At 33.5% G+C, this 14677-nt stretch overlaps 1 protein-coding gene across 1 annotated transcript in view; it reads right to left on the bottom strand.

Annotated features, from left to right (window-relative positions):
* The window catches only part of SUGCT (succinyl-CoA:glutarate-CoA transferase), a 674152-nt gene that overhangs the window by 650669 nt on the left and 8806 nt on the right, over window positions 1–14677 (bottom strand). Inside the window, exons 2-5 of the mRNA XM_004676653.2 lie at window positions 9282–9333; window positions 7930–8003; window positions 6295–6380; window positions 5730–5780 (exon numbers count right to left, since the gene is read on the bottom strand). Coding sequence (XP_004676710.1) covers window positions 5730–5780; window positions 6295–6380; window positions 7930–8003; window positions 9282–9333 — 263 coding nt within the window. The remainder of the gene's footprint in view (window positions 1–5729; window positions 5781–6294; window positions 6381–7929; window positions 8004–9281; window positions 9334–14677) is intronic.

Below are 14677 nucleotides of genomic sequence, written 5' to 3' on the forward strand. Positions count from 1 at the left end.
CAGGTTTACACAAGACCCCACCAGCATCCACCCATATCGATAACACTCCAGACCCACATCCAAGAGGCTGCAAGAGCAGCCAGAAGTATTGTAACCTTCTACAAGACCCCATAGGCCTCATTCAAAACAGCATAAGCCTTCTGACATTCAATGAGGCCCCAACACTACCCACATAGACCAATGGAATCCCAGACATGCACTGAAGAAAGGGTCTAGACCAGCAGTTTTGCAAGACCCCACCGCTGTCATTCTCATTTGAAGAGGCTTCATTCATGACTTTCCGTGAGATCTTTCCAGTGCCTAACCACATAGGTGTGACCCTGAACAAAAGGAGATAAAGAAGCCCTGGAGAGAGGAAACCCCATGTACAGAAAATGGATTCCAAACCAATAACAAGCAGAAGGGAAAATCTAGAAAACATAGATGATTACTCAAGAGAATAACAAAAAACAGAGAAACAAATCTGCAGAACCCCAATTCGTAGATATGGAAACTATGTTCTCCCTATTAGAGAGTTTAGCATGTCAATAACAAAGAAATGGAATAAAATTCAGAAAAATAAATGTCCCTAAAAATAAAATCAAGGAACTAGAGAAAGAAAAATGAAGCTCTAAATAAGATAAAAACAAAGTTTCAGTATTTCAAAAGGAAATTTCAGGAGATGAAAAATTCCAGAGAATGTCACAGAAGTAGAATGAGTCAACTCAACTGAAGAGGCAAGTGTATGAAGAACCCAAGAAAAGAAGGAGTGAGAAAGTAAAAATTTGAAGAAACACTTGTAAAATATCTGACTTTGTGAGAAAAGGCAAAATAAGAATAGTGAGAATACCAGAGAGAAAGAGAAAGAAACAGAAAATGTACTTAAAGAAGTAATGAAGGAAAACTTCCCAAACCTAAAGAAGGGGATAAAAGTACAAATCCAGGAAGCTGGAAGAACTCTGGCAACCTAGATAAAATGAGATAAATGTCAAGACATAGATTGATAGCAGTGAAATTTCTGGACATTCAGAACAAAGAAAAAATATTGAAACTGGCAAGAGGGAAAAAAAACAGATAAACAACCTAGTTTATCTGCTTTATAAAGTAAACCAATCAAGCTTCAGATTTCTCTGAAGAAATACTATGAGCAAGGGGAAAATGGAATGGTGTGCTCCCAAAAAAGAGAGAAAATTGCCAACCAAGAACAAGCTATCTTGGAAGGTTCTCCTTCAGAAATAAGGTAAGAATAAAGACTTACTCAGACTATTGTGATGGTACAAGTGTGAACTGGTGGTGGAATTCCACAGGGATTACAATCGAGATGGAAAAAGGCACAAAATGAAAAATTATGTAAAAATAAATTAAAAAAAGAAAGAAACCATCAACAATGAAAAAAGAAGTAAAGCATTGGAAAATAATCTTACAAGCAAATTGGACACCACAGAAGACAAGAGTAGTCATACTTATATCAGACAAAATAGATTTCCAGTTAATAAAGGTAATATGAGACAGGGAGTCACTACATGATTTAAGGAACAATAAACCAAGAAGTCATAACAATAATCAACATATATGAAAACATGAAGGAGGAATTAAATAAATTAGGCATCTAATATCAACTCTGAAAACAAGCGCAGGAGAAAAGACATTTGTGATAGGAGACTTTAACACCCCAGGACAGATCAACTAGACATTCAAAATTGAAATACTTTCAGACAAATATTAACAAGGCCTAAACTAGCCTAAAATAGAGAATAAGACCTCATGGACCTCATAGACATATAAAGGATATTGCCCCCCCAAAAAAGAAGAATATACATCTTCCTTAATTGTACATAGCACACTCATAGAATAGATCACATCCTGGACACACAACAAAAATCAACAAATCATACCTAGCATCTTCTCAGGCTATGAAGTTATCGATCTAGAAATCAATTAGCAAAAGAAATCAGGGAAATTTTTTAATACATGGCTATTGAACAACACATTACTAAGTGACCAAGGGGTCAAAAAGAAAATTTGAAAAAAAAAATTAAAATACCTCAAGAGAAATGAAAACAATCAAATTTTCTGGAATGCAGCAAAAGCGACAATAAGAGGAAAGTTTATACAGTAAGACTGGCTCTGGCTCAAATATACAACCTTCTTTCAAGTTGAGGAATTAGAAAAATAACAAATTCTAAAGCTAGTAGAAGAACAGAAATAATAAAAATCAAAGCAGACATAAATGAAATGGAAACTGAAACATCCAAAAGATCGACAAAACCAAAATCTGGGTCTTGGAAAAATCAAAACAGAAAAACCTCTAGCACAGCTCAGCAAAGAAATAAGGAAGACATATCAAATAAATGAATAAAAACAAAAGAAGAGCAATCAAAACAGATTCAGAGGATAACTGAGACCACTGTGAGCATCCATATGTGAACAAATTCAATAACCTACAAGAGACAGACATATTATAAAAATTGTACAATCATCCAAGACTGAATAAAGAAGAAACAGAAACCTTGAACAAACTAATTATAAGCAAGAAAATTGAAACAGTAATCAAAACCCCCAGGAACAAATGGTTTTACAACTGAATTCTACCAAACCCTCAAAAATTAATTAGTGCCTCTTTCTCGAACTCTTCCAAGTAATCTAAAAAGAAGGAATAGTTCCAAATATTTTCCATGAGGCCAACATTACTTTAATACCAAGACTGAACAAAGACAAAATAGGGAAAGAAAATTACAGAACAATCTCCCTAGTGAACGCATACACAAAATCCCGAATAAAATCCTAGCAAATCAAGTCCGACAATGTATTAAAAGGATAATACATTATGGCTAAGTGGGATTCAGATCAGGAACACAAGGATGGTTCAACATCTGAAAATCCATCAACACAATTCACCACATCAAAAAGACAAATATTAAAAACTATATGATCATGGGCCTCTCTGGTGGCACAAGGGATTAAAGTGAAGCACTGTCAAGCTATCCACAGCCACTGAAGCACAAGATGGATCCCTGAACAGAGGGGGTGACCCACATGGCACACTCCTGTCTCACTCAGTACTCCCCTCAGTAATGTACTTCAATTAATGTGCCTGTTCTGCTTCCCACTCTTTCTCTGGTGAATCCTCTCACCTCCTGAACTTCTGGCCTTTATGTTCTTGTATGCAGAAATAAATAAATCTTTTTTTTTTTAAGATTTTTATTCATATAGAACTGGGGTACAGGCCAAAGATGCAGAGGGTGAGAGGATTCACCAGGGACAGAATGGGGAGCAGAACAGGCAGATCTATGAAGTACACTGCTGAGGGGAGCAGTGGGTGGGTCAGGAGAGGTCTGCCACGCCATGTGGTCACCTCCGGGGCAGAAAGGGATCGAACTTATGTGGAAGTGGCTTAGGCTTCTTAGTACTGTGCTTTAACCCGCTGCGTGACCAGGGAGGGCCCATAAATAAATCTTTTTTAAAAAACTATATAATCATATCAACAGATGCTGAGAAAGCATTTGATATAATCCAATATTCACTTATTTTGAAAACTCTCATAAAACTGGGGATAAGTGGACATAACTTCACATATAGAAAAGCCATTTACAACAACAAAATAAAAACCATAGATGATATCATTCTCAGTGGTGAACGTATGAAAGTTTTTCTAATATGATCTCGTAAAAGACAAGGCTATCCACTCCAGTACTACTATTAAACATAGTATTAGAAATTTTAGCCATAGTAATTAGGCAAGAGAAAAGCAAAAAAAGGAACCCAAATTAGGAAAGAAGTAAAACAATATTTACAGATGAAATAATAATATACATACAGAACTCACAGGACTCCACTGAAAAACTAATTTAGATAATAAACCAGTTTAGAAAAGTAGAAGTTGTAAAGTCAATATGCAAAAAGCAAGCACTTCCATTAACACAATAAGATATAAGAATAATAAATTTCTTAAATGATCCCATTTATACTTACACCCAAAAAAAATAAATACCTAGAAATATACATAACAAAGGAGGTGAAGGACCCAAATAAATAAAAGTATAGCACACTGCTGAAACAGAATACACAAAAAAATTAAAATATACTCCATACTCACGGAGTGGGAAAAATCAACTTTGTCAAAATGGCCATTCTACCCAAGTATTATGTAGATTCACCTCAATTCCTATCAAAATTGGAATAGTATTCAAGGACATGGAACAAATTCATATGGAACCACAAAAGACTTAAATTTCAAAGCACTTCTCAAAAAAAAGAGGAACAATGGTGGTATCACACTTCATTTCTCAAACTATACTGCAAAGCAATAGTAATTAAAAAAAAACAGCAACGTAGCAGAACAAAAACAGATACACATGAATAGAATAAACTAGTTTCCATATTTTAAACCACACCTATATGAACAATAATTCTATCACAAAGGCACCAAAAACATAACACTAGAGAAAGAAGTCTCTTCAGTAAGTGGAGCTGGGAAAACAGAACAACCGAATGTAAAAGAGTGAAACTAGATCACTATCTCATACCTTATGCAAAAATCAGTGCAAAATGGAGAAAATATTTGTACATAAGACCTGAAACCACAAAATACATAGATGAAAAAGGCAAAATATTTCACAATACATGTTGAGGAATATCTTTACAGATTCATCTCCAACAGCAGGAGAACGTAAACTAGTGGAACTATATAAAACTAAAAAGCTTCTACACAGCAAAAGAAACTTTTACCAAAACAAAAGACATCCTGCTGAATGGGAAAAAATATTTTCCCAGCATACATCTGACAAGGGCGCTGATACCAAAGATCTATACTCATACACCTCTACAAAAAGAAAATATCCAAATTTAAAAATGGGCAGACAAATTAAAAAGACGCTTCTCCAAAGACATTGCCAACAGGCACGTTATCACTTATTGTCAGAGAAGTACAAATCAAAACCACAATGAGAGACCATCATATACCTATATAAATGGCCCATATCAAAAAGTCTAGAAACAATAAATGCTGGTGAGGATGTGGAGAAAAGGGAACCCTATGACACCTATGACAGTGAGATGCAAACTGATCCAGCCCCTATGAAAAATAGGATGAGGCATCACAAATTATTAAAAATGGATTCATCACATGAGCTAGCAATTCCAATCTTAGGTATATACCTGGGAAATATGAAAATACTCATTCAAAAGGATTCACCCCTACGTTCATTGGCACGGCTAGGTTTGAATACCGGCAGCAAAATTATAAAGTGTAACACTACCCATTATGGAATCGTCTCCTTCAAGGTCTGAGCATATTGACCATCTGCATAAGTACTAGAAAAAAGCTTAAGCTCACCAGTGATGTGATAACAATGTTGAGATTGCACTCTTGCCTTTAATAGCTATGTGATCTCTGATGCATCACTTTTGCTCCATGAGACTAATTCCCCCCATGTAAAAAAGAAGATCCTAATATTTTCTTTACAGAGCAGACTCTTAGGAATCCAGAGATAATGTAAGTAAAGTGCTGAAGTCTAAGATCTGAATATTCTCATATTATTGAGAATATGGAATTCCTCAATATGGAAAAAACATTGCAAACAATATATAATTATAGTCAATTATATTTACCAAAAAAAGTGTTTAAATTCTGAATAACATTGACAGCAAACTATAGATTGTCAATATACTTTTTTAAAACACTTTTACTCTGATATACAAATCCCCGATTACAACCTAGGTAGCCAAATGACTTCCAGAATATACTGTACCTCTTTGATGATTTTCACCCCTTTGGGATCCTTGATATTAACCGCTATGCTCTAAAAATTTAAAATATATACATTAAAATGGATTTATAAAAGTTTTTCTGATTACTGATAGCTCAATAAGGGAGACATTCTATAAAGCAAATGTATTTTCCTGATAAAGAAAATATTCAAGTCATCATTACTGAATTTATTTGCAACTTAGAATTTAAGACAAGAGCAAGGATTACAATAAAATTATTTTAATGACAATTATGAATGTTAATCAAATGATAATTCCAAAAGACTAATAAATACAAAGAAACAAATTATTTTTCTTTAATAAAAGTATTTCCTTTTTAAATTGCTATAAATTCTCATGAAATGATTTAAGTTGGTAGAATAAGAAGATGAGTAAAAATCACTGTTGTTTCTATTTAGTAACTGGCAATTGAATAAGATTTCATCTTATTTGAAATATTAGTTGTTTCTATGGGGGGAAAAAAGGATTTTAAAAGCCATGATAATATCAAAGGTTAGCTGTTAGCAAAAAAATTATATAAAATAAACAAAGGGATGGTACTCTTACTTTTTTATTTCGATTAACACTGAGAAAATAAGTACTTTCTGTCCCCACAAAGGGTGGCCCCCAAGTTCGGGTATCATCACCAGCTCCTGAAAATAATAGTATGATCTATTAATCTTTAACTCTGAAACACTGTGAGACATTTCAAACCAACAAGCTCACTGGTATCATTCACAGATGTCTGAGTCAGTTGAATTCATGGGAATTAACAATGTAGAAAGGGGCATTACATCTTGTTATCAAAACCTCTAAATTCTTCCACATACTTTTTCAATAAAATCCATCATTGGAAGTCAAAACCAATATCCTACTGCCAGTCTTCAGTTTTGGCACGTCAAATTTGAGGGGGGAAAAATATTTCTCTCACTTTGGCCAAGTAAGTTAGTCAATACTTTTGTAGTATCCTGGTATTAAAATGCAAATAAAATAGGTATGCAAAAGAATTTTGTTATATATAACTTAAAAATCAGAAAAATAGTAAGTGAATCTTTATGATAAAGGTGGCATTCGAGTCTAAGTACAGAACAATGATAAATTTTAAAATATTAAAAAATTGTGCAGTAACAACAAATCCAAAAAAGCAAAAAAAGTTACAAATTAGCAAATACCAATAATTAAAAATACTGTTTTAGAAAAAAATTTTAGTCATCTGTGTCTTGCTTTAAAGTACAAATTTAAAACCATCAACAAACAGTATTTAGGGTATTTCATTCTGAACATCTACTGTCAGTGATTGTGCAATGGATATGCATTTGATTCAGGACAACACTAGAGTTACAGATTTTGCATATAAACACATACTGGAATATTACTCAGCAATCAAAAAAGACTTATGCCATGTGTGGCAATATGGATAGAACAGGAAAACGATCATGCCTTCCTTTTCCTTTGCCTTCCCTTTCCCTGTAGTGACAAAGTGTGGTCAGGAATCCTCTCAGTCTCCAGGGTAAGGCTTGTGTGACACTCAGGGGAGCTGCAATCAGAGCTGACTGTCTGGATAGTCCCTACTAGCTGGGTGTCCTTAAACAAACTGCTTTATCTGTGTCCCTGATTTCTCACTAATAATGCAGAAATAATATCAACCCTAGGATTATTCTAAAAATTAATTTCTTAAATAAATTAAATAAAAGAAGAATGATAAATACAAATAATGGACATTTACTTTTAAAGAGAAAAGCAAAATATATTTAAAAAATAGACACTAGAAATAGAATTAAAGTTTGTGAGGTTAAGAGGGAGAATGAGTAAAACAGGAATAAAGGATGGTGGTGATGAAAACAGAAAAATAAACTCTAAAATTAACATAAAAGAACATAGGCAAAGTGTTTAGAACTATGCCTGACACAAGTATTCTTAGTATCTCTGTTACTATATATTGCATCTCAGCTTCCGCTGGGGCATTTAATTTCCTGTGAAGGACCTAGCTTAAGCCTCAACATTTGGCTTAATCTAACATTAGTATTAATTAGTATTAATCTAACATTAGTATTCAGAAGAAAACAAATAATGGAAAACAGAAAATAACAATTTCATTTCAATTCTTTCCTCATCTCATATATAGAGACACAGATATTTAAAGAATTATTAACATTGTTTATTAGTTTATGTGTATGGCTTTCAAGGGTACAATAGCTTTACCTGGTCTTTCCACTTTTATAACTTCTGCTCCAAGATCTCCTAAATTCATAGTAGCAAAAGGTCCCGCCAGTACTCTATATGAATAACGATAAATGAATTAATTACCATTTGAAGATTTTTATATTAATTTGTTTCTCAATAGTCCTTCAATACAGATGAGCTCATATAGTACTAGTGAGGATCAAAAATTATTAAAACAGCTCTAAAAGTAATTTTCCCATATGCACTAAAGGCTTTAAAGGGTATACTACCACAATTAAAGTGTCTACTGAAAGAGGACTGAATCAAGAAAATGCAGTAAATATACGAGGAATGCAAGTAAAGGAATACTATCCAACCACAGGGAAACATGAAATGCTGCCATTCACAGCAAAATGGAAAAAAGTTCAAGAAATTCTATGTAGCAAAGCAAGGAAGAATGACAACGACAAATAGTGGACATTAAAAAAAATGCATTGAAAAAAACACTAGCAAGAGAATTCAGGTTTTTCAAGTTAAAAGGAAGAATGAGTTAAACAGGAATAAAGGATGGTGTGATTAGAACAGAAAAAGAAATAAACTCTAAAGTTAAATAAAGGAAAACAAAACTATATTTAAAAATATATTAAAAATAAATCAGGCCCTCCCTGGTGGTGCAGCGGGTTAAAGCACAGCACTGAGAAGCTAAAGCCACTTCCGCATGAGTTCGATTCCCGCCTGCCCTGGAGGTGACCACATGGCAAGGCAGACCTCTCCTGACCCGCCCGCTGCTCCCCTCAGCAGTGTACCTGCCTGTTCTGCTCTCCACTCTGTCTCTGGTGAAGCCTCTCGCCGCCCCTGAGCCTCTGGCCTGTACCCCAGCTCTGTATGCACAAATAAATAAATCTTTAAAAATAAATAAATAAATGAATGAATAAATGAATAAATAAATAAATAAATAAATAAATAAATAAATAAATAAAAATATTTCCTAAGTCAAAACTTATGCACAAAGGAACCTAATTTGTAACAGTAAATATTTGGTGACTAAGTAATTATTATGGATGATTAATTCTGTGATATTATAATAAAGTATCATCTTATATTTTTGGTTGAATTTAGAATGGCAAAGAAAATATTCAAAACATTATGTTTAAAATGTAGCTAAAGCTATAATTTGAATATAATCACAATTTTGTTTTTAAAATTATATATAAATTAGAAAGAAATGCAAAAATATTATGCTAATGATCTCTTAAGATGAAGAAATTTCAGTAATTTTCCTTTCCACAAAATCACAATAGTAAACATCTAAGCATCTTCTTATATCCCAAAAATTAAATTAATTTTGTTGAAAGGAAAACCTAAATCACCAAAATATAATAAACTAATACCTTGTTAGATCCAGAATTTTTACACCCTTCAATGGCTTCAGATTGTTAATACCTGGAAAAGTACAGAAAATATTTGAAGAGAATTGATTACTAAATTTTAGAAAGAAGAATACATAACTTCTGGTATTATTTTAAATAATCTCTATTATTACCAAAAAATTTCCTTTGCATTATTTCTGCTACATATATATGTATATATATTTAAAACACAGAAACCTTAAGCTGATCCAATTCAGTCAATCTGTAGAAGCTAAATGTTTTAATACCAGATTAATTAGTCAATTGATAATACCACAGTTACACTTAAAATATTTTGCTTAATAAAAAAATATCTGGGAGGGGGAAGGAATGAATAGGCCAAGCACAAAGAATATTTAGGTCACTGAAAAAATTCTGTAGATGCAACAATGAGTACATATACATATACATTTGTCCTAAATCACAGAGTGCACAACAAAATCAGTTAACCCTCATGTAAATGATGGACTTTGAGTGAGTAGAGTATGTCTATGCAGGATCACGTATTGTAGGAAATTTACCCACTGGTGGGGGATGCAGGTAATGGGGGATACTATAGCATGTGGGACATGTTATAGCACTCTGTACCTTCCTCTGAATTTTGCTGTGAACCTAAAAATGCTCTTTTAGAGAACTGAGGTCTTTAAAATACATAAATAGTATTGGAAGTGCTAGCTAGAGCAAACAGGCGAGGAAAAAAAAAGAGATAAAAATGAATTCTACACGGGACTATGGTGGTGGCACAGGGGTGATTTGGTGATGGGAAACCCGTGGGGATTACAATTGAGATGAAAAAAAAATGTGCAAAATGATGTAAAAATAAACTTTTTAATAAAAAAAATGAATTCTAATTGGAAAATAAGTAAAATTACCACTATTTGCAGATGACAAGACAATACACATCTAAAAAATAAAATAAAAAAAAACTGGAGTATAAAGCTCCTGGAAATAATAAATAAACACACAATCAGTACACAAACATCTCTTGCATTTGCATGTATTAGAAGACTGAGAAATTAAGAAAACAACTTGGTACATTTACAATTGCACCAAAGAGGGCGAAATACCTGGGAATAAATTTTTAAAAGTTGGCAAAAATGTATACACTGTAAACTGTAAGATACTGTCAAAAACAATGAAAAAAATAAAAAAGACACAAAGTTATGGAAAGATATCCTGTGTTCATTGCTTTGAAAAACAAGTATCATATCGTTAAAATGGTCACATAACCTAAAGCAATTTATAGGTTCAACACAATATCCATTCAAAATCCCAAAGACATTCTTCAAGAACAAAAAAAAGTCTAACATTTGTATGAACCATAAAAGATACAAAATTGCCAAGTAAATTTTAAAAAAAGAAAAACAGAAGTATCATACTCTCTGAATTCAAATATACTTCACAGTGAAAGTAATCAAAATAGCATAAGGGCAATGCAACGAAAATCTCCCAAGAAGATAATCAAATGGCTTGCAGGCATAAGAAAAAAACAACATTCCTCATTATAAGGGAAAGGCAAATCAAAACCACAATAGGATATCACCTCTCCCCGTGAGAATGGCCCATATCAAAAAGAATGGAAACAACAAATGTTGGAGAAGAAGTAAAAAGGAACTTTTATCCATGGGAAAATGGTATGGAGATTTTAAAAAATAAAAATTAAATTCCTGTATTATACCTCTAATACATACTTATCAAAAAATATGAGAACTCTAATATGAAAGGTTTATGTATGCCTATATTCATAGCAGCACTGTCCACAATTTCCAAATTGCATAACCAACCTAAATGCACATCAAAAGGTGAATGACTTAAAAAAATATGAACTATATATACTCAATGACATGCCACACACAGCTATTTTTTAAAAAGGAATACAAAGGTTAAGCTACATATTTGTGTAATACTGCTTAATTGATTATGTGAACAATTAGCAAAAAAAAATTAAGTGAAGACAAAAATATTTTATAGAAAACCTCAACTATGCTTTTTTTTGTTTGTTTGTTTTCAATGGCTAATGATTGTTTATAGTTTTTCATTTGAGAGTATACCTTCATCACAGAAGCAGAATTTGAAATTAATTAGCAATTAATCATAACAGCATGCCATCCTACGTGATTTATACAGTAACTGCCGGATTATTTTTGAAGCCTTGAAGGAGAATAAGAATTGCAAATCAGCATTTGACAAATAAGCAATCTAGTTAAAAGGCTACCAATGGCACCAAATGGAACAGAAATAAAAATAACTGTTTTCTAAAGTTAACAGATTATTAATACAAAGCAAAAATCTTGGAACATAATGTAACTATTTCAAACATATATTGTATATACAGCTCTTAGTAGAGGGCTCAGTTCAACAAACTTATTAGTTCTTCTTAAATGTTCAGGGGATATGTATGGAAGACCATTCTATTTCCAAAAAATTTACAGTATGTTGAAAGGGTAGGCCAGAGTATTAAGCTATCAACATAAAGAAAACTATTGCAGAAATACTAACTTTGTTGAATCTTTCACGCTATTGAATTGCCTTTTAAAGGGAAAGAGATAAATTTAAAAAATAGATGATACTGACACTGTGCTTTTTTTTAATGAAGTAATCATTGTTTTTACATCTTTGTAAGTATTTACAGTATAGAATTTCTCCCCTCCGGTGTGCACTCCCACCCCCAAAGCACCATAGTCCTCCACCATAGACCATTGTGCTTTCCCCACCCATAGCTGGATACCTCTCTGTTTGGTTCATCTGTGTAAGTAACATCATCTAGCATTTATCTTTCTCCTCCTGGCTTGTTGCTTAACATAGTCACTTCAGTTCCATACATATTGCTAAAAATGGTATGAATTTATCTTTTTTGATTGCTGTGTAGTAGGCCATTGTTAATTGTAAAGATATTTTCACATCATTAGAATGAATGGACAAGTAATTATTTTTGTTATATGTCTTCAAAAATACTGGTTTTCTATATTCAGGTCTCTTTTAGGATGCCTGCCTTATTTTAAATGTTGCACAAAATACTTATGAATAGGGCCCTCCCTGGTGGCGCAGCAGGTTAAAGCACTGCACTTTGAAGCTAAAGCCACTTCCGCATGAGTTGGATTCCCACCTGCCCCGGAGGTGACCTCATGGCACGGCAGACCTCTCCTGACCCTCCTGCCACTCCCCTCAGCAGTGTACGTGGACTATCTGCCTGTCCTGCTCCCCATTCTGTCTCTGGTGAATCCTCTCACCACCCCTTTACCTCTGGTTATACCCCAGTTCTGTGTGCATAAGTAAATCTTTTTTTAAAATACTTAATAATATCTTTACTTCATAAATCTCATTTCACTACTAATAATATCCTACAACAAAATAAACTAGTAAAATTTAATTAGTAATACTTAAATTTAATTCACTTAATATCAAACAACAGATTTTTGTTTTTATTACCCAAGAAGACACCCATAAAAGACTTCTAGAATACTTTAAGTCAAAATCAATGAACAAGTTTTTAAACAGATAAGATCATGAGCTAGGAAGACACTGAAATCAATTCCCTGCTCCACTAGTCAACTTATCCCAAGTGACATTGGGCAAAGCAACTTTCTAAACTTCAGTTTCCTCATTTGAAACATCTAGATCATAGAATTTGCAAGGATTAAATGAAATAGTGAATGTAAAGTGCTTAGAACACTTCCTAGGATATAATAAATGCTCACTAGAGTTTTTAATTGTTATTGTCATCATCATATATGTAGTATACAGTCACACCACCTACTGAAGGAAAGATCTTAATTTGCATTTAAAAACAAAAAATCATATGGTTATTTTTCAAAATAGGAGAAACGATTCTCAATATTCTATATTAAAAGGCTATCTACATTTATATTTTGCCTATTTAAAAAGGCCAGAATTGGCTAAATGGGAGTGAGATCACTACAGGGAGAAAAACATTTGAAAAGGGCATCATTAATTGGACCTATAATGTAATCTGTTGAACTACATTGAACACCTTGCATTTTATTTGGTCTTTAGGATGGAAGTCATTATGATGATACAGCTGACCAACAATTCAAAGAAATATAATGAAGCCGCCATCAATTCCTGAAATGCTTCAAGAACTCCCCTGACCCTAAGGCTTCCGTGACACAAATAAACCTTTGCAACACTAGATAGGAGATATGCCCATATAAGTGCCCATACAAGTGCCTCATCTGTGTGACAATTACAGTATCGCTCACCACACTGCCAGCCAACCACAGAGACAAGGAAGGAAAAAGGGTCAAGTCATAAAACTGATCAAATAATAAATAGATCATGTGCTATACATGAAGGGACTTTTGATGTTTTACAGAGCACTACCAAAATTTTGGAGAAAAAAAGCAAACGATGGATATTTCTTCAAAGCATATACTCTTAAACTGCTCAAGCTTTTTCAGTAGTTAGTATGATGCCTTTTAACACTCTAGAACACTTGAAGAAGTTCTGTTCCTAATAGTATAGTTTGCAAGGTAATTTTTGGAAAGGGTGGAGTACTTGAAAAATTGGTATCTACTAGAAGACATGTGAAAGAAATTAAATTTTTGAGTTGTAGAAATGTCATCTGAAAGTGATGCTAAAGTTATAAGGCAATTACACCATTTAAAGGCAAGCAAAGAACAATAGTTGAATGTATAATAACTAATGATAATTTATAATTCACCTGCTGCTACCCAATTTCTTAAGATCTGTTTTACCCATCTAGAATTTAGCTATTACTTTGAAACTTGCCATCAAATATATTTTGGAATCTGACTGTTGTATGACACTATTTTAATGAAAATTCTTAGACATATACAGAGAGAAAACTAGACAAAGGACTTTCGGATTTGGGGTAAAGCTGACACACCAAAGGACAAATTAGTGTTAATCCCAGATCACTCGTCTACATTTTCTAGCTTCTCTCAGTTAGGTTAGGGTCAAATGCTGGGGTCTAGTCAATGAAATACAGGAAAAGTAATACAAGCCAATGTCAGGGTGATCCTTTAAAATTATCCCATGAGAGATGCAAATTAAAACAACATGAGATACCACCTCACCTCAGTGAGAATGGCACATCTTCAAACACCTAGCAACAACAAATGTTGGCGAGGATGTGGAGAAAAAGGAACTCTCCCGCACAGCTGGTGGGAATGCAAATTAGTACAACCACTATGGAAAACTGTTTGGAGGTTCCTCATTCTGCTAAAGATGGAGTTTCCCTATGACCCAACAATCCCACTCCTAAGTATCTACCCAAAAGACACAAAAACACTGATTCAGAAAGACACCTGCATCTCCATGTTTATTGCTGCTTTATTCACATTTGGAAAGACATGGAAACAGCCCAAATGCCAAAAAATGGATGACTGGATTAAAAA

This window comes from Condylura cristata, unplaced genomic scaffold (assembly GCF_000260355.1).
Source record: "Condylura cristata isolate star-nosed mole 26May11 unplaced genomic scaffold, ConCri1.0 scaffold00005, whole genome shotgun sequence".
Lineage (NCBI taxonomy): Eukaryota > Metazoa > Chordata > Mammalia > Eulipotyphla > Talpidae > Condylura > Condylura cristata.